This window comes from Propithecus coquereli, unplaced genomic scaffold, assembly GCF_000956105.1.
Source record: "Propithecus coquereli isolate 6110/MARCELLA unplaced genomic scaffold, Pcoq_1.0 Scaffold20, whole genome shotgun sequence".
In the NCBI taxonomy this organism is placed as follows: domain Eukaryota; kingdom Metazoa; phylum Chordata; class Mammalia; order Primates; family Indriidae; genus Propithecus; species Propithecus coquereli.
This window is the reverse complement of record NW_012144967.1, coordinates 8,345,007-8,364,040: the sequence shown is the minus strand read 5'-3', so window position 1 is coordinate 8,364,040 and position 19,034 is coordinate 8,345,007. Positions and strand designations below refer to the sequence as shown.

General features: G+C 41.0%; 1 protein-coding gene across 2 annotated transcripts in view; it reads left to right on the top strand.

Annotated features, from left to right (window-relative positions):
- The window catches only part of SV2B (synaptic vesicle glycoprotein 2B), a 161,756-nt gene that overhangs the window by 132,001 nt on the left and 10,721 nt on the right, over positions 1-19,034 (top strand). For both annotated transcript variants that reach the window (XM_012643708.1, XM_012643707.1), the window contains exons 6-9: positions 3,493-3,603; positions 4,343-4,431; positions 7,221-7,385; positions 17,552-17,685. In XM_012643708.1, coding sequence (XP_012499162.1) covers positions 3,493-3,603; positions 4,343-4,431; positions 7,221-7,385; positions 17,552-17,685 — 499 coding nt within the window. The remainder of the gene's footprint in view (positions 1-3,492; positions 3,604-4,342; positions 4,432-7,220; positions 7,386-17,551; positions 17,686-19,034) is intronic.

The window sequence follows — 19,034 nt, the reverse complement described above, 5'->3', positions numbered from 1 at the left end:
AGGTGTAGAAACCAGGTGTTAGGGATGGGTTTCCTGCCCCCTGGAATCTGGGTGTCCTTGGCTCAATCCTGATTTCCTCCTACCTCCACTGCCCCATCCTATTGCCTCAGGAGGACCAAGTTTCCTCCCTGAGCTCCTGCTTATTTCTGGGAGACGTGTCCGTGGTCTTCTGTCTCTGCCTCCAGGCTCTGAATCCACATCACCTGGATTGGCTTTTATACTACATCAGCAGGGCATGAGACACACACACACACACACACACACACACACACACACACACACACACACACATATATGGAGACTAGCACACTCACAGAGTGACACACACACATACCACCCATACCGAGTGTTTGGGAGTTTCTGGCCTTACTGAACATTTGAGAACAGAGGAATTAGATCAGAGAGTGCAGGCTTCTCCTTCCTTTCTCCCTGCCCCTCCTGCCCTTCTCTTTTCCTCCTCCTATTTAGTCTCTCTTCTCCTATCCTCTGCCCTCTCTCTATTCTTCTCCCTCTGGAATAAAACAGCTTCTCCTTGGCTTATGCACAAGCATGTTTCTGGTCTTTTAAGCCTGATTGTGTCTCCCTGGGATTCCTGAATACCTCAAGTAGTTATGAGCAGATTTATTCCAAACAAACACAGGCTGTCCTACAAGGCGTCCTGATAGGTCCCATTTTGCCCACCTGTCTCTGCCTTTCCAGGGTACACTGTCAGCTCTTTCTGATGCTTGTCTTACTCTGGGTCACCTTGTATGGTGGCTTCCACACAGTGGTGCTCAGCTGGGGGTTTCCCAACTTTGCCACTGGAAAGACCACTTCTAAACCAACTGAATGGGCTTCCCCTACTGGGAGCCCCTTTTTAAGAAAAGGGATCCCACATTCTTTCTTGATGACCCAGTCCAATGTGTTAAAAGATAAACTTTGGCACGTTAAAATTTTAAAGAATCTATTTGAGCAGACAGCAATTCCTGAATTGGGTAGTTCCAAACTGGGAATGGTTCAGGGCCCCATTGAAGGAGCAGGAGGAGATGGCTTTGGCAGGGTGGATGCAGAAGCAGAGCGAAGAAATTATCTGATTGGTTAAAATTTGAGCAGTTGTGTTTTTTGGACTATTCCTGTGGGAAGTTCAATATACTCAATGCCCAGTTGGCCACCTATGATTGGCCCAGCTCAAGTTCCATTTTGTTTTAAATTCTGAGTTAGGTTTTGGGTTGATTATGTAGGAATTCAGGCATTGGAGCCACCTCAGTCTAATGGCTTCCCATTTAATTATTTTAACAAGTATGAGCAGCCTGATGTTGAAGAATGAGATCTTGGCCTGGAAATCAATAAAAACTTCATGGTTCAAAGACAAAGCTAAGCCTTTTATGTTAGGACCAGGGTTCCTCATTTCAGAGAAGAAAGCACATTCCGAGGAAGTTCGGGCAGAGATCAATGAGTCGCGGCTGTGAAATGCTGGAAGTGTGTTCTATCCCAGCACAAGTGCCAGTTACGAGGTTTTGAGGTATAACTTCTGCTTTTAGTAGTTTCTACCCAGCAGGAAAAGGGAATTAAAAAGGTTACAGGTGCAGTATTCCATACCAACTCGATCCCATGAATTATGTAGAAGTACATGACTGGATGGGCCAGGAAAAGGAAAAAAAAAAAGAGAGTGACAACCAGAGAGCATTGACTGAGCTGAGAGGGCTGGCCCGCGGTTGGCAGTCAGGCCTGCATATTCAGCCCAACTCGATGGTGTTGCCTGTTTTCTTCCTGCTCAGTCCCGTCAGTAAATGGACTCACAAGTGTGCTCGGTGGCCTGGCAGAGGAGCTTAGGGAAGGCCGGAATCTCAGCTAGTGCTCACGCTAACCCGGATGCCTCGGAGAGCCTGGGTTCTAGCAACGCCCTTAGGTGCCTCAGGAGCTTCTCACCTTCCACCTGCCAGGTGTCCCCAGTGAAACCTTTGGAAAGGAAAGGAGCCTAAGTGTTCCACTGAGAACCTATGTTTTGCAGGGCTGGGGTAACACAGGCCATACTCTAATTTAAACTGAGCTAAAGACAAGTATTCTAATTAATTGCAAATTAGAGTAATTGTGCTGCTTGAAGTTGTCAACACTCCCACTCCTGAATCCCTAGAGAATAGGGTGTTATTTTTCCCTCAAGGAGCAAAGAAAGGAAAAATTTACGTTTGAGTGGATATCTTAATGCTTTGGGCTGTGATTTTTAAGGTGCTTCAGGACTCGGTGTCAGCTTCTCCGTCTGGCCTCCTTTGGCTGTGACTGAGGTTTGTAATAACCGTGGGGTATCGGATAACTTGCAGCCCAGCTCCAGCCAAGAGTCTACTGCAGAGCCTGCTGTGTTGTAACTGGGGACGGGAGGATGGTGAGTCCATGACGCTCACAGCGTGATTACGTATGTGAAATTCCAGGGAAGAGAGCTTATGCTTTTACCAGACTCTCAAATATGTGCCTGGCCCTCCCAGATGTTTCAGAACCACTGTTTTCAGGGTTTAGAAAAGCACAGCCATGCTGTCTTAGACCTAGTGCGCGGGAAATACCAGTCCATGTCCACGTCCAGGGACTGTTTTTCTCTGCGTGGATCGTCCAGCCCCATCTTTGTTCCTCTTCCTTTGTCTCCTCACATTCTCAGTCCTTTGGCTGAAGAAAGAGATGGAGACACTCAGATGACTCATTTTTATCCCTAGAGAAAAGGTTTGTTGGAGTTGGTGATGGAAACTGTTTTGAATTCTTTTTGAGTATGCTCTTTCATTTCTTTTATGCATTAGAGGAGAATGTCCGTAAACGTGGACCTTCATAACTAAAAGAGTCTCTGTGACCAGGAATATCCTTAAGTAGGTGATTGGTTGTGCAATTTGATGGTTGCTTTACACATTTGACTAACTGGAAAATCATTGTCTAGGTGATCTGGGATCACTTACTGGGGCTACGCACACTGGGCATATTAACCCTTTCCACGCCTTGAGGGGAACGCGGAGATCTGCGACCTTATCTCCACCCCCTATCTCTTTGATTTCTACCAGGAAAACCAGGAATAGCAGAGAGGCCTTGATTTCTCTTACTCTCTTGTGTTTTTAAAATATCTTAAGTAGCAACCCCCCTTCCCCACACTACTGCCTATGTGGGCTCTAGACTTCTGTGACGTTAATATCCATTCTGGATAGAGTTGTGAATTTTAAGGTGGCATCAACTCTACTGTGGGCAAATCAGATATAAATGGGAATTTGGTGTGTTATGGACCCACTAGTGTAAGTTTCCCAAAGGCATGATTTAGTGAGAAGATTCTTATTCGTTTTGTCTGCAGTGTGACGTATCTACCTGAGAAAGATCACTAAGAGATGCTATGTACACCTTTGGTTAAGAAACAAGGAATTAGAAGGTCATCAAAGACTCCACCAACCCTAAGTTAATATAGTCAGTTACATTCAACTAAACATTGAAAAGGAAATTCTGAGACAAAGTGGGGTTAAGATTCTTTCGCCTATCTTTGCTTTTCAGGTTTCCAACATCAAAACTCCCAAGCAAATGGATGAATTCATTGAGATCCAAAGTGCAACAGGAACTTGGTACCAGCGCTGGCTGGTCAGATTCAACACCATTTTCAAGCAGGTATGATGGGGAAGATGTGTTGGATGAGAGGGTGGCTCTATGGGGGTCTGTAACCTTAGTGGATGAAGAACGAAGACTATGAACACCTCCATCCACCTAAGGCAGCATGCTATCAAGAAAGTACCACGGGCAGGGTGTCTGGGTGCCAGCCCCTGTCTGCCCCTAACTCTCTAGCAATTTCTATTTAAATAATCCATAGGAAGGAAGAGATGAGTGAAATGAACATCCCCTCGAGGTTTCGTTAGTGATTCCTGAGAAAGATTCTTCATGAAGGGCAATGCCGTTTCTCTGGAGCACTGGCTCCTACAGGCAGGGAACAAGTCAACTGTCGAGCATGTGGGCAACCCACCGGCCAGAGTCTGTTGAGACTGGATGGTATTCACGGCACCTGGTCAATAAATGTTTGGAACATCACCCCTGCCCACAGGCAGGGAGCAGAACTCAATGTTCGAGGTTTTTCAGTGCCTTGAAATTCTAACTCAGTGTGCTTTCAGCTACATTCATGGAATATTGTGTCCCTGGGGAAAGTGCTATCAGACTCTGAGAGTATGAGGCCAGCCAATAGGAAGAGTAGAGCTCCTCTTGTTATTTGGATAGAATTGCTACCCCTGGGAGATAATTGGGTGAGAACCCATTCTCTCTATGGGTTCCTAGGCAACGTATCAGAAAATCTGAGAAATAAGCTCTTTCAAGTCGCACGTTCCCGCCTTTAACAGTCCTTCTCTGGCTTGGGTTATAGGTGTGGGACAATGCTCTGTACTGTGTGATGGGGCCCTACAGAATGAACACACTGATTCTGGCCGTGGTCTGGTTTACCATGGCTTTAAGGTAAGTTCTCTCTTACTTAAGTTCCTTAATTTCCCTGTGCCTCAGTCGCCTCATTTATACCTTGCAGATTGCAACTGGCTCTAACTCATGGAGTTTGTATCAGATTGGATGCTTTAGGCTGCAAGTAACTGGCAACCTATTCTAGGCTTCTACCAGAAGGAAACTTCTTATCCTTTGTAACAGAAATTCTGTAGAGAGGCAGGAGTTTCTGCCTGAGGCTTGTTCTCATTGTGATTGTAAGATGCTGGTGCTATTCTAGGTGTCCCTTGAGGTGGGAAAATTATTCCATGCAGAAAGAGGCCGCCTCTCCCTGAGGTTGCTTTTTTTATTCCTCCCATCTTTATTGAGGTATAATTGCAAATACATGTGATATATATTCAAGGTATATAACTTGATATTTTGATGTGCACAAACATTGTGAAGTAATGGCCACAATTGAGCTAATAAACATATCCATCACCTCACACAGTTACTATTTTCTTGTGTGTGTGTGTGTGTGTGTGTGTGTGTTTTGAGAACATCTAAGATCTACCTTCTTAACCAATTTCAAGTAGGCAATCCAACATTGTTAACTGATTGTTAATTGCTAACTAATTGCTATTGTTAATTAATCGTTAATTACTGAGCTTCCTTTTTAACACCAAGGAAACCTCTTTCAGAAGCTCCACAGCCAACTTGCTCTCCTGTTATACCAGCCAGATATGTGTGTCACATTCTTTTAGCCAAACTAATCCCTGGCAAAGGAGATGGGATGACCCAGTGGTTTTGGACTAATCAGTATTCACCTCAGTGCTAAAGATACTGGTTCCTTTCTCGAGGGTGGATCCCTGAATAAAATCAAGTTCCTGTTCACCAGGAGGAAGCAGGGAATGAGTACCGAGTAGGCAGCCGTCATATTACATAGATGAAACAGCAAAGCTCTGCAGTACTGTGCCCTACAATAGAGAAAACTAAGATATAATACAATTGGAGATTAGCAGGCTCTCACCCCATCACTTCATTAACCTCCAAATAACATGATTCTTCTTTTTATGTGAGTTTGGGGGCCCACTTATGGCATTATGGGGCTGTTTTACTGCATAATTATAAAGTGCTTATGATAGTTTCTGACACATAATAAGTGCTCAATAAATTGGTATTATCAGCTAGGAACTATTTGTAAGATTTGAAGCTTCCATCTATGAAATTGCTTTGTTCACCACTGTCTGTGCCCAAAGACACATTCTGTCACCACAGGAAATTTAATGGGCTCTAATGATCTCTTTCTTTGTGTGGGAAAACACAGGAAGGCAGAATGTCTTCCAGTACCTATTCATGCAGACCTGACCTTCCAGACCCAAACAGGTAAAGGTGTGAAGGGAGCTTCCCTCCACTCATTCAATCCAAACTAGGGGAGAACATTTCAGACACCAAATATGGCAGACACTAGGATTCAATTCGCTGACATTTTTTTTTTTTTGAAAAAAATGTGTTTTATTTGTATTTATTTATGTTTAATTTTGTGGACCAGGTAATGCATTTCAGATGTTGAAACAATGGAGAAATCTGGCATCAATCCCTTCCCCCTCCACTCATTCCCTTCTGCTTCCTATACGTAGACATCTTTTATTTTCCTATTTACCATTCAGTGATGCTTTTTTTTTTGCTAATGTAAACAAGTAATTATATACACATTCTTATTTCTTCCTCCTTTTCTTATTCAAAGGAACACATTGTTTTGCATCTGCTTTTTGCACTCACCGATATATTCTGGAGATCTCTCCATATTAGTAAATTGAGATTTTCCTCATTGAATTACAGCAGCACAGGATATCTGCATAGCACCCCATGGGACAGCGCCACACTTCATTCAACCAAGGCCTTACTGCTAGACTTTTGAGACGTTTCCAGACTCTTCCCATTGCAAACCATGCCACAATAAGTAACCGTGTTTGTAGGCCACTTTGTATTTGGGCTGGTTTATCAATGGAATAGATTCCTAGAAGTGGCATTAAGGGAGCAGAGGGGGTAAATCTACCAGCAATTTTTTTTTTGGCCCTGACGAAATTCTTCCCCACATGGTATTGTACAAATTTGCTCTTTTCCCAGTGATGTATGAGAGCGTGTGTTTACCTACACTCTCACCAACGAAGTGTTTTTAACAAACTTCGAGGTTTTAATAATCCGGTAGGTGAGAATGGTAACAGTGTGGTTTTAATTTTCACTTTTCTTATAAGTGAGATTGAGCATCTTTTTTATATGTTTAATGTCTCTTTTTTTGGAATTGGTTTGTCTAGAGTTTTTTTTAGATATAAAATCATATCATCTGCAGATAGAGATGATTTTACTTCTTGCTTTGCAATTTTACATTTCTGCATGCTTTTTCTTGTGTGCCTGAGTTGGCTGAGACCTACAATACAGTGTTAAATAGTAGTGGTGATAATGGGCATCTTTGTCTTATTCTCGACATTAGTGGGAATGTCTTCAGCATTTCCCTATTCACTAACATTCTGGGCTGAGATGTATGTTTTTATGTGTTAAGGAAGTGTCCATCAATTCCTAATCTATTGTTATTTTTATCAAGAATGAATTTTTTTTTTATCAGCTGCCTTTTTAGCATCTATGGAAGTGGTCATGATTTTTTTCCTTAGACCTATTAATGTGATGAGTTATATTATTAAATTTTCTAATAATGAACCAAATTACCATGCTTAAAGTGAGTTTGGTCTACATGAAATTAAGAACATAGACTCTGGTCATAAAAGAATTAATCATGTTGTTGCTCCAACATTCTGTCTTCTCTATTACAGTTACTACGGACTGACAGTTTGGTTCCCTGATATGATCCGGTATTATCAAGATGAAGAATACAAGTCTAAAATGAAGGTATTTTTGGATGAGCACGTGTATGGTGCCACAATCAACTTCACCATGGAAAATCAGATCCACCAACGTGGGAAACTTGTGAATGATAAGTAAGTGAGTGACCACGGGCTTTCCTCAGATCAGGGTGACAGTTCCCAGGACTGTTCTTGGGAGAGAGCCATTCGAAAGAGAAGAATTAACTATGCAGGGGAATGAGCTCCAAGGCTGTTGTAGTCATCACAGCTGACTGTGGCTGCCAGAGACACAGCAGCTCCCCTGGTGGCCGTATCTGTATGGTGCTGACTCCCTGTTACCCTGCTCTCCTGGCGGCAGCTAATTCATCAAGCATGGAGACATTCGACTGAAGACAGCCAATCTAGCCATCTTTCCCAAGAACTTGAGCTTTTAATGGAAATTAGCAGAAAGCATGTTCCATTAATGGCGTCTGCCTAAAGGAAGAGCCCAGAGCTCTTACTGCTGAGGTCCCTGAACCAATCCATGACCTGGGTGTTAAGTTTTTTCTTTGATTCTGGAAGTTTCTCTATACCAGGGCTAATATGGCATCACCTGTTGTTATTCTTTTAGCTAATATTACTTTGGAGGGCTGATCATGCTGATCCATGGTCAGCCAGGAGTGTTTTTGTCCTTTGGAGAAAAAAATCAGTGGAGTATTAGAGAAGTCCTGTTTGCATCTTTGTGGGGCTGCTTCCTCAATCCGTTTTACTCCTCTTCTTCGTAGTCCTGAGACAAAGGAGATGGACAGTCTCTTGTAGGCTGCCCTCTGAAAGCCTGAGAATGGGTCAGGGAAGGACATTAGCCAAGTTTGCCACAGGCCACATTGTTCCCTAAGCCGAACATTTTCTCCTCTGCTGTTTTGCTTCTTGAATTGTACTTAGCAAGCTCATTGGGTTGTGAACAAAAAGTGAGTGACCATGGGCTGTGGGGTGACACCTGAAATACCATGGCCCGGATGGTTCAGTGTCAATGACATTAACTGCCCTGTAGTTACTTCCTCAATACAAAATTAACGGCATGAATTCTCACCTCCAGTGAATGCTCTACTTCCCTGTCGTCTGCACCACCTCTTGTCTGCTGTCTCAGTGAAGTCCCTGCCCGCAGCCACTGACAGCCACTTTGGGAAAGAAATGTACGACTGAGAGACGTCCAGGAAGGATGCCTCCTTCAGTCTATTCTAGATTGCTCTTACAGGCCAGATTTGAGCAAAGATTCACTGCTATTTAGGGTGGGAAAGTGTGCAATAAAAGGGGGAATATTAGTTTTACAAATATGAGAACTTTGGAAAGGAAAGTTTAGGACCAAGTATCACTGGGCATGGGGCTCAACTTTTCAGATGGTTTTTTTAAAATGCTGAAGCTCAGTCTCAGCCCTCTACATACCCACGTGCCCACGCAGCCACACATCCTCTGCACAGGCAGTTCAGCGTCCTTGTCATCTGCTGAGAGTGGCCATTCCTGGGATGGGAGCTCCAACACCAGTAGTGGCGGAAGGCAGTTCCCCCAAAATATTTCACTCTCTGAGCTCTTTAATATAAGTCAGTAGATCTTGTGCTGGCATTGCCAAGGAAGAAACGTTGCCCTTGCTTTATTAGGATAGTTTGGAAATATTGAAAACTAAGGGACATTATGGATGACTAGATGTCACCCATGATATGACACCATTTCCCGAAGAGAGGAATTTCCTAAAGGAGACCTCATTTCTGAAGTTCCCCGTGTTCAGTGACACGCTATTGTGATATGAGTAGTAATAATGATAATAATGACAATGATAATAATGCCAGTAATAGTAACTATGGCAGCCAGCCTTACTGCGCACTGCTGTGTGCCAGGTGCTACCTTAAGTGCCTTACATAGATTTTCTCACTTAATCCTCACAAAAACTCCAGGAAACAAGCAATATGCTTTCTCTTTTACAGGTGGGGAAACAGAAGCTTAGAGGGTTTGAGTAACTTGCTCAAGATCACACAGCTAATACAAATATTAAATAGAAATGTCTGTCTCCCAGCCCAGGCATTCGGACTCCAGATCCTGTACCCTTGACAGCTAGTCTCTCTTGGAAACTCTTCATTTCCATGTTTTACATGATAGTTTCTGTGTTAGAAAGTTCACCACAATGCCAGTGTCTTTGTGATTTATAACAGGCAGATTTTGGAGTTCTAGGACTTAGCCATGCCGAAAGTGGGGACTTTTGGTTTACTCTGTCCTTTTAGCTTTTCCAAGCTTTCCATAAACTTCTGGGTGGGCGTGTGGAGGAAGCCAGGGCCCATGAAAGTGGTGGTCTCCTCTTGTAGATGCAGGACCCCTGGGAATCATAGCGCTATTGCCAAGGTCTGGGAATGCACAGGCGTGCCAAGGATTGTCTGGGAGTTGATGTAAATATACTTCACATAGATGTTCTACCATGGTTCTATGCTTTAAATGTATGTAGATGTTTTGTGTAGTTATTAAAATAGAAATTCCTTCAAAAGTTATGAGTTAATTGTAACTTTTGTCATATAGTGTATGTTTTCTAACCAACAGATACTGAAAGCACAACCACTATCACTTGAAGCCCATAATTCCTCCCACCCATGACTCGTTTGAATAAAAAAGGTATTTTTCTCCTTGGACTGATTAAGGAACCTTTGAAAATGGTCTAGAAATAGCTGAACCTGGCTTCTTTTCTTGAGCTATGCTGCCATCTGCTGGTCCTGAGCTGGTAAATGCCTCACCTTTGAAAACCGGGTGCCTCTTTGGAGAGCCTCCACGGATAAACTGACCTTTTTTTAGTTTCCTTGGGTCATTTCTCCCACCTGCACCAGGACCCCTCTCTGGCTTTAGCCAACTTGGCTGATTTAAACTGTAGATGGAAATTATTTTATTGACAGTCACACGTGGGGGAAAATGACTTCGTGTAAACAGGGCTTCGGACTTCACCCGCGGACTTTGTTGGTAAAGGAAATCCTGTTGAATGAAACCTAAACCTCACCCTGCTATAAAAGCGATCCCTCTGGCTCCAGGAAGAAGCAAAAGCGCACAGATGAGTCTGGCCTGCTCCCAAAGCATCACCTGCAGCCTTCTCGTGCGTTTTATGGGCTACGGGGCCTCTGAGCACCTGTGCAGCTTTTTGCTTTAGAACTTGTGAGTTTTTGGAAAGTACAAGAAAGGCAAAGAATAAGTTCATATTTTGAACCCTGAGCCAAAATGTCAGGCCAGGCTTCCTTTATTGTTACTTAAAAACAGGACAGGCTTTCATCCCAGAGTGTGTATTCACTAATTAATTAATTAGTTAACTTACTCCCTCCTCCTGGGAAGAAATTTCTGCTTGGCAGGGCTTTCATCTGTGAGGGTTAGGATGGGGAAAGGGCGTTATCTGACTTAAACCTCTTGTGTGTAAGGGAGATGCGCCTGATTTCTGTCTCTGATAGGTCGTGACCCAGGAAGTAATGTCCTAATCCTGGGGTTTCCTCACAGCTGACAGGAAGTTGATGGTGTGTTCTCCTTAGGTTTGGACACTCAAATGGGAATGTGTAACCATTGACGCAGATGATTTGCCAGTGAAGAATAGGAGAAAAGTCCCTCGAGTTCTCATTAAACGTCAGAGGTGAATAGCTCAAAATGAAAATGAAGTTCACAAGATTTAGCTGTAAAATGAGGTATGTAGTACAGCAGAGGGCAGGGAGAGCAGAGAGAAAGAAAGCCAACGTGCAACTAGAAAAGAGGAGGTCGGTTGCACGCATCACGCTGAAATGTTACCCTCACCGCTAAGCCTCCTGTTAGAGGGCATCAGTAAGAGTTTTCTTCCTGTGCAGTGGGACCGTTTCAGTGCAGTATGTTCTTTGATGATGTCCATGGAGGGCAGTGGAAACGCGCCTTCTGGCCTCTAGATCTGGGAGCGTAGCCAGGGCTGCTTTCCAGCCTTCACCGGTCAGTAACTAGCTGAGCCAGCCTGGGCAAACCCCCGACCTGTCTGAGCCTTGGATCCCACATCTGAAAGTGGTAATATTGGTATATGATGTATAGCACGTTTCAGAGGTAGCAAAATTTCTCAGTAAAGCTTTGCAGCTCACTGTAGGTCCTGCACAGTTCTTGTGGAGTGTCTTCCTGGGTATTTTATACTTTGGCCACTGAAAAGGGGGTCACCTTTCTCCTGTCATACATTTGCATATGTTGTAGCAAATAAATGGGAATCCTATTGATTTTGGGATGTTTATTTTGTATCCAACTGAGCTCTTTGATTAGTCCTAACAGTTTTCCTCTTGTTATTGTTATAGAATCCTGTCATCTGCTTTGGCCCCTTTCTTCTCTTTCTTTCCCATTGTGAAATATTTCAAATATGCAGAGAATAGAGAAAAATACAAACAACCCTATTTAGAGTGCCTAGTTTTATGAAATTATAGACGATGCTACATTTACTTCAGATTTTAAAATAGATTAAGCATTATTCATTGTGTTTGTAACTCTTCTTGATACTCTTCATTCTTCTTCCTCCCCAGGGGACACGATCACCTTTGTCATAAGTTTGCAGCTTTATGTTCATGCACGTTCTTATACTTTTTGCATATGCTTATATATCTGTAAACATTGTACAGTAGTCTTTTGCATGTTTCACATTTTAAATAAACATCCTGCTATATTATATGTGTAAGTATATAATTATTATACTGTAAATTATGCAACTTGTTTTTTGTATAAAATTAGGATTTCGAGAATTCTCTGTGTTGATTAACATAGCTACATAACTCGATTTCATGTAATTTAAATTTCATTATATGAACATTTCATAATGTATTCATCTGTTCTCCTTTTGATGAGCATTTAAGTAGTTGGCAATTTTTTTTTTTTTGGTGTTACAAATAATGCTGCAAAAAGTGTTCTTAGGAAAGAATTTTTCTAGCCTACATACCTGAAAGTGGAATTGCTGTGTGGAAGGGAGCAAGCATTATTTTCCAAAGGGGTTGCATTAATTTGCACTCTTACTAGTAGTATGTGGTCTATATTTAGCTTATACTGTTCTTGTTCAACTTTGGTATGAAGGTTATATCCTCTTTTTCTTTCCTCTAAAACAAATTATGTAACACAGGGATTGTCAATTTTTTGAAGTTTTGGTAAAATTAGCCTCTATATAACCACCTGAGCTTGCCATCTATTGAGACAAAAAATTTTGATTACCAATTTATTTTTAGTGATATTAATATGCTAGTTCTTCTCTTGAAAAATTATTTTTTAAGTTTTAAAATTTATTGGCATAAAGGAATTCACAGTGTTCTCATATGACATTTAAAGTCTTTATTATATCTGTAATTATAAATCTGTGTTCGATTGCTTGATATTTTCCCACAGAATTTAGATGTTCTTTTCTGTTTCCCCCTTATTTTTCTCTTTGTGTCTCAATTTTGGTAATTTCTCTTGTGTTATATATAATTTCAGTAATTCTTTTTTTTTTTCTGAGTCTACTGATGAGTCCATCAAAGGCATTCCTATCATCTGTTAAACTTCATTTTTAAAAAGTTGTAGCATTTCTGTTTGACTCTTTCTTATATTTTGCATCCTCTGCTAGAATTCCCCAACTGCTCGTGTATGGTATCTACTTTTTCCTTTAAGGCTTTAATATGTCAATAATAATTATATTAAACTCCCCTGCTTGATAGTTCCAGTATTCATGTAATATCTGAGTCTTATGTTTTAAATTATTATGTCTTGACATCGTGTTGTTTTATTCTTGCTTCTTTGTGTCTTGTAATTTTGGTTGCAAGTTGTATTGGACAGTAGAGACTAAGAAATGTGTCCACTTCGTGACTTGCTAGGCTGGTCAGTAGTTGAGCTTGGTTTGGGTTTTGTTGTAGCTATGGTTACCTTAGAAACTTGTTGGGACTTCCTTTTTTAGTTGAGGTAAAGTTTAAGTACAGTAAAATTTACCCTTTTTTGTGTACAGTTCCGAGATTTGACAAATGCATACAGTCATGTAACCACCACCACAGTCAAGATACGCAACAGTTCCATCACCCCCCAGGGCTTCCTCCTGCCATTTTAAATCAGTCCTCCCCTACCCCAGCCCTTGGCATCCAGCGATCTTCTTTATGTTACATAAATGGAATCCTACGATGTGAAGCCTTTCGTACTTGCTTATTTTACTTAGCATGATGCATTTGGGATCTATCCATGTTGTTGCATGTGCTGCAGTTTGTTTATTTTTACTGTGGAGTAGTATTCCATGATATAAATGTATAACTGCATTTCGTTTATCCATTTATCAGTTGAAGGGATTTTTGAATTGTTTCCAGATTTTGGTATGGTTAAATTAGTGTTTTATTTAGGATGTTTGTAACTATATTTATATATAAATTTGTTCTACTGTTTTTCTCCTACTAGTTTAATAATTGCTTTTATCTTTATTATTTCCCTTTTTGTCCTATGTTCTTTTTTTTTTCTTTTTTTCAGAAAGGTTCTTTCTCCATCACCCAGGCTAGAGTGCAGTGGCATCATCACAGCTCACTGCAGCCTCCAACTCCTGGGCTCAAGCCATCCTTCCACCTCAGCCTTCTGAGTAGCTGGGACTACAGTCATGCATTGGCACACCTGGCTAAGTTTTCTATTTTTTGTAGAGACAGGGGTCTCACTTTTGCTTAGGCTGGTCTTGAACTCGTGACCTCAAGTGATCCTCCCAACTCGGCCTCCCAGAGTGCTAGGATTACAGGCGTGAGCCACCACGCCTGGCCTGTCCTGTGTTCTGTGCTTCGGTTATTATTTCCAAAGGCAGTAAATGTGCTGGGATCTATGTAAAGGAGGCAGTATGAGGTATCGCGATTTCGGCACTCGAATAGCCTTAAGTGGAAGAGAAGATGGAGAGAGGACGTTGTATTTACTTCCAGATTCACTGAGGCACAACAGTGTATGTCCTTAGACGGACTATTGATTGACATTGGCACCAGGATTTCCTGTCCTAAACATTTCCTGATTGTCCATGAAATAACATTTCAATATTTAGGGAAGTAAGATGGCCATCTTCCAAGTCCGCTCTCTTATTTCTTTCTCAGGGATACACACGGTAAAACTGCTCCTCACTTGTGGAATCACAAATGCTAGCGATCAAAAATCCATCTCCTTAATACCGCTATGATATACGGTTTTCAATGCAGGCCCAGAGAGAAGAGACTTGTCCGAGAGCTCTTGGGCGTTAAGTCCTGAAAGTCGGACTCTTCAGGTTTTGGAGAGTGGTGTCGGAGGTCGGGTACAAGCCTGATGCCTACATGTGGAGAATGTAAGAACCTATATAGAGCATTCAGGCAAGAATTTGTCTCCTCTGTTTACTTTAAGCAATTCGGCCCAAGCATGCATTTTCTGAAGTGATTGACCCTCTTACGTGTGCTTTGCTTTACCTCGGATTAGGACCTGAAATAAGGTAACATGTAAGAGAGGAGGGTTCCGGTTCTTTTCTGAAGAGCTCTCTTTCATTCACTGTGCCTGGAGGGCTTATTATGGTCGGGTGTTTGTATGAGCTTTGGGGAGCCATTTCCTTTATTTATCTTCTCCCTGAAAGGTGATGGAATTTATGGGAAAGAGAATTCTTTACTTAGAAAAAAAGACAATTAAAGGGTGCGTGTAACACGCCTCTGTGTGTGCACATGCTGTTCCCTCTGCCTCGGATGCACTTCCTCGTCTTTGCTCGCGCAGCTTTTACTGGTCCTCAGGACAGGTCACATCATGCGTTACCCGACTGGGTCACGAGTGCCCCCTCTGAAGTGAGTTTATAGCATAGCTCTATACTGATAATGACCACACTAAATTTTAATTGTCAGTTTTCTTATGTATCGCTTTAATTAGACTGAGTCTCTCTAGTGTGAAGCCATCAAGCCTAACACATGTTGAATGTGAATTTAACGTCATTTAGATCACTTAGTGGACTAAGCATTTGGCCTGAGAGTAGCTGAAATAAAGTGTTTGTAATAATAATTCTATCACAGGCACTGGCTGACCAATGGCTTCTGTTTCCTTAAAGTAAATGTTTCACGAGATACTAATACTTTTGCTGACTTTTCTTTTAGCCTTTGAACTATCCTGAATGAAGAATCTTGGGCCAGTTTGGTATATAAGTTAGACTGGAGGAGATGATTTATATAAAGACTCATAAAATATGTTTTGGCCCTTTCTCCTTTTATCTCTTCCCTTATAACTTTGGCTTTTTATAACACACTTGGAGATACATTTTTAAGGCCTGCTTGCGTCAGACCCATTTGTGATTTATAGCTCTGCTTTCTCACCCACCCTTGGAAGAATATTAAAATATCACTGAAGGCCACCTCACCAGCCTATTACTATATTAAAGAGAGGGATATATTAAGAAAGGCAAAAGCCTGACACAGTCTCCAGGAATAGCTCTCCTGAGTAAACACATCTAGCATACAAATTTTGAGATCAGGGGCATCTTGTAACAAAAAGCTTACCAATTAAATTTCTGTGGAAACCCGGAGAGTTTAATGATAGCTTTTGAAGGCCCCTGTTTGAAAGTCTGTAGCACATTTGGCTCTAAGAAAAATTCTTCAAAATAATTTGGTTTTCTAGACCAATGATTCTCAAATTTTTGTAAGTATAATAATCTGGTTGGGTGATTAGGGTTCAAAAGGTCTAGGTTGGAATTTAGGAAACTGTATATTTAATAATAACCTCCTATTTTATTCTGATGCTAGTGGTCTGGGGACCTCTCTTCAACAAGCACTTGTCCACGACTTCTTGTTGGGCGGGAGGTCTTTGTGCAGAAGGTAATGATAGGTGGCTGTAGGTTAGGGTTCTGAGCAGAACATAATATGGCATGAAGGGTGAGTGGCACTGGCCATCCTATGTAGTCATGGAGTGAGTTATTTGGTGGCCCTGAAGGGAACAATGACCCTTAGCACTTTGTGCTATCTCTGTCACTTTGATTCCTATCGTATTATAGTTGTCTGTTTGTTCTTGTTTTCCAGTTAGACTGGAGGGTAGAGATTGTGTCTTTTCTCTCTGTACCCGTATCACCTAGTACCACGCTCAGTAAGTGTTTGCAGAAGAATGAATATGTAAGTGAATGAACAGTAGAATGAATGAATGAATGAATGAACGGGTTGTAATTATTCACAGATGAAGACATAGCCAAAGGCTTCCAAGTTTGACTAAGCTAGGTAAATATAGCCAACAGAGGATGGTGTTACTGTATGCACGATATATTTTTAAATGTAATAATGTTCTTTCCCATTAGTTTATGTAGGAGCTGAAGTAGTGCAGTGGCTCCCAAATGTACCTCATAATCGTTTGGATGCTTTCCCCCCTTACTAACTGAGTTCTTCTTTAAGTGAAGAAATAATTCATACACTTGGTATAAAGTGAAAATTGTGTACCTCCTTCCTAACCCCAGTTCACCTCCCCAGGACCAATCACTTCTTCCAGTTTCCAGCGTAACTCTCCAATATTTGGAAGCATATGTACCATACCCTTTCTTACATGAGTGGTCACATGCTATAAACTCTATATTGCATCTTGATTTTTTTACATAACAATGTATCTTAATGATTGTTCCATATTAATGCATATAGATCTACCTTATTTACTATAATGGTTACACGGTATTCCATTTGTATGGTATCTATCTATTTATTGTGTATATGTATAGGTAGTAATCCATTGTTGTTATAAGCAATGTTGCAATAAAGATCAGTGAGTGTATCTCTTTGACTACATGAGCAAGCATATGTAGGATAAATTCCTACAGGTGGTGTTCCTAGGTCAAAGCGAATGTGTATTTTAAATTTTGCAAAATTGCTCCTCAAAGAGGCTGTGCTGATTATTTTCTACCAATAGTGTGAATGAAAGTGTCTACTTCCCCACATTTCTTTTTTGGGGAAATTTTAAAAATGAAGATTGTTAGACCCTCACAAATATGTTGCTTCCAAACCTTATAGGACCAGCCTAGGATCCTGCATGTTTTTAAAGCTCCTTAGAAAATGAGATGTTATCAATATTTCCATCTCACACTATTTCACATTGCTGTGCTTCTGATGCAGAGGGTCCATTCCATGGACCCGCATTTGGGAACCATATGAACCTGGACAAGATACCGGCTTCCAGTCCTGAAGCCCATCCCCACTAAGGAACAAAGAGCTAAGAAATGGGGAACTAGTCTGGGTTGAAAATCATGTTCCAGCACCTTCTGACTTTCAGTTTTTCCCTTTCTGCCTTTCTGTATTTTCACTTCGGTCTCAAGTCTCTTTTTTTCTTGGATGAATCATTCAGGGCTAATGTCTTTTCTACAGGTTCACGAGGATGTACTTTAAACATGTACTCTTTGAGGACACATTCTTTGATGAGTGTTATTTTGAAGATGTTACATCTACTGATACCTATTTCAAAAATTGCACCATTGAATCAACCATCTTTTATAACACAGGTAAGAACAGTGACAGACTGTGTAGACTGTGACGAGGGTGAAATGATGTTGTCTAAAAATTAAAATGCTCAGTCATTAGTTCTTTAAGGTATCTCCATCCTACTTTCCAGAGAGGTTGTACTAGTTTGCAGTCCCAGCAACAATGTGAAAGTGTGTAAGCATCCACGTCAGCATCTGTTGTTTTGGGACTTTCTTTCCCTTCTGGTAATGCTTTTTGCTTTATTTTATTTTTTAAATTTCATTTAAGAATATTACAGGGGTACAAATATTTACATAAATTGCTTTTGTACCATTTGAGTCAAAGTTATAAGTGTGCCCATCCCTCAGATAGTGTGCATTGTACCCATTAGGTGTGAATTTACCCATGCCCTCCTCCTCCTCCCACCTGCTTGAATTCTGATGAATGTATTTCCATAAGTGCACACAAATGTTGATTGGTTAGTTCCAATTTAATAGTGAGTACATGTGGTGTTTGTTTTTCCATTCTTGCGGTACTTCACTTAGAAGAATGGTTTCCAGTTCCATCCAGTACAAAAGGTATTAATTCACCGTTTTTTTAATGGCTGAGTAGTACTCCGTGGTATATATATACCACATTTTATTAATCCGTTCGTGTATTGATGGGCACTTGGGTTATTTCCACATCTTTGCAATTGTGAATTGTGCTGCTATAAGCATTCAAGTGCAGGTGACCTTTTTATGGAATGTCTTTTTTTTCCTCTGGGTAAATACATAGTAGTGGAATTTCTAGATCTAGTGGAATTTCTAGATCAAATGGTAGTTCTACTTTTAGTTCTTTAAGGTATCTCCATACTACTTTCCGTAGAGGTTGTACTAGTTTGCAGTCCCACCAGCAGTGTATGAGCATTCCTATCTCTCCATATCCATGCCAACATTAGTTGTTTTGGGACTTTTTGATAAAAGCCATTCTTACTGGAGTTAAGTGATATCTCATTGTGGTTTTGATTTGCATTTCCCTGATGATTAGAGATGTTGAGCAGTTTTTCATGTTTGTTGGCCACTAGTCTATCTTATTTTGAAAAGTTTCTGTTCATGTCTTTTGCCCACTTTTTAATATGGTTGTTTTATTTTTTCTTGCTGATTTGCTTGAGTTCTTTATAGATTCTAGTTATCAGCCCTTTATCAGATGTAGAGTATGCAAATATTTTCTCCCATTCTATAGGTTGTTTATTGTCTCTGTTGATTGTTTTCTTGGCTGTGCAGAAGCTTTTTAATTTGATTAGGTCCCATTTATTTATTTTTGTTGTTGCTGTGATTGCTTTTGGGGTCTTCCTCATAAATTCTTTCCCTAGGCTGATGTCTATAAGAGTTTTTCCAACATTTTCTTC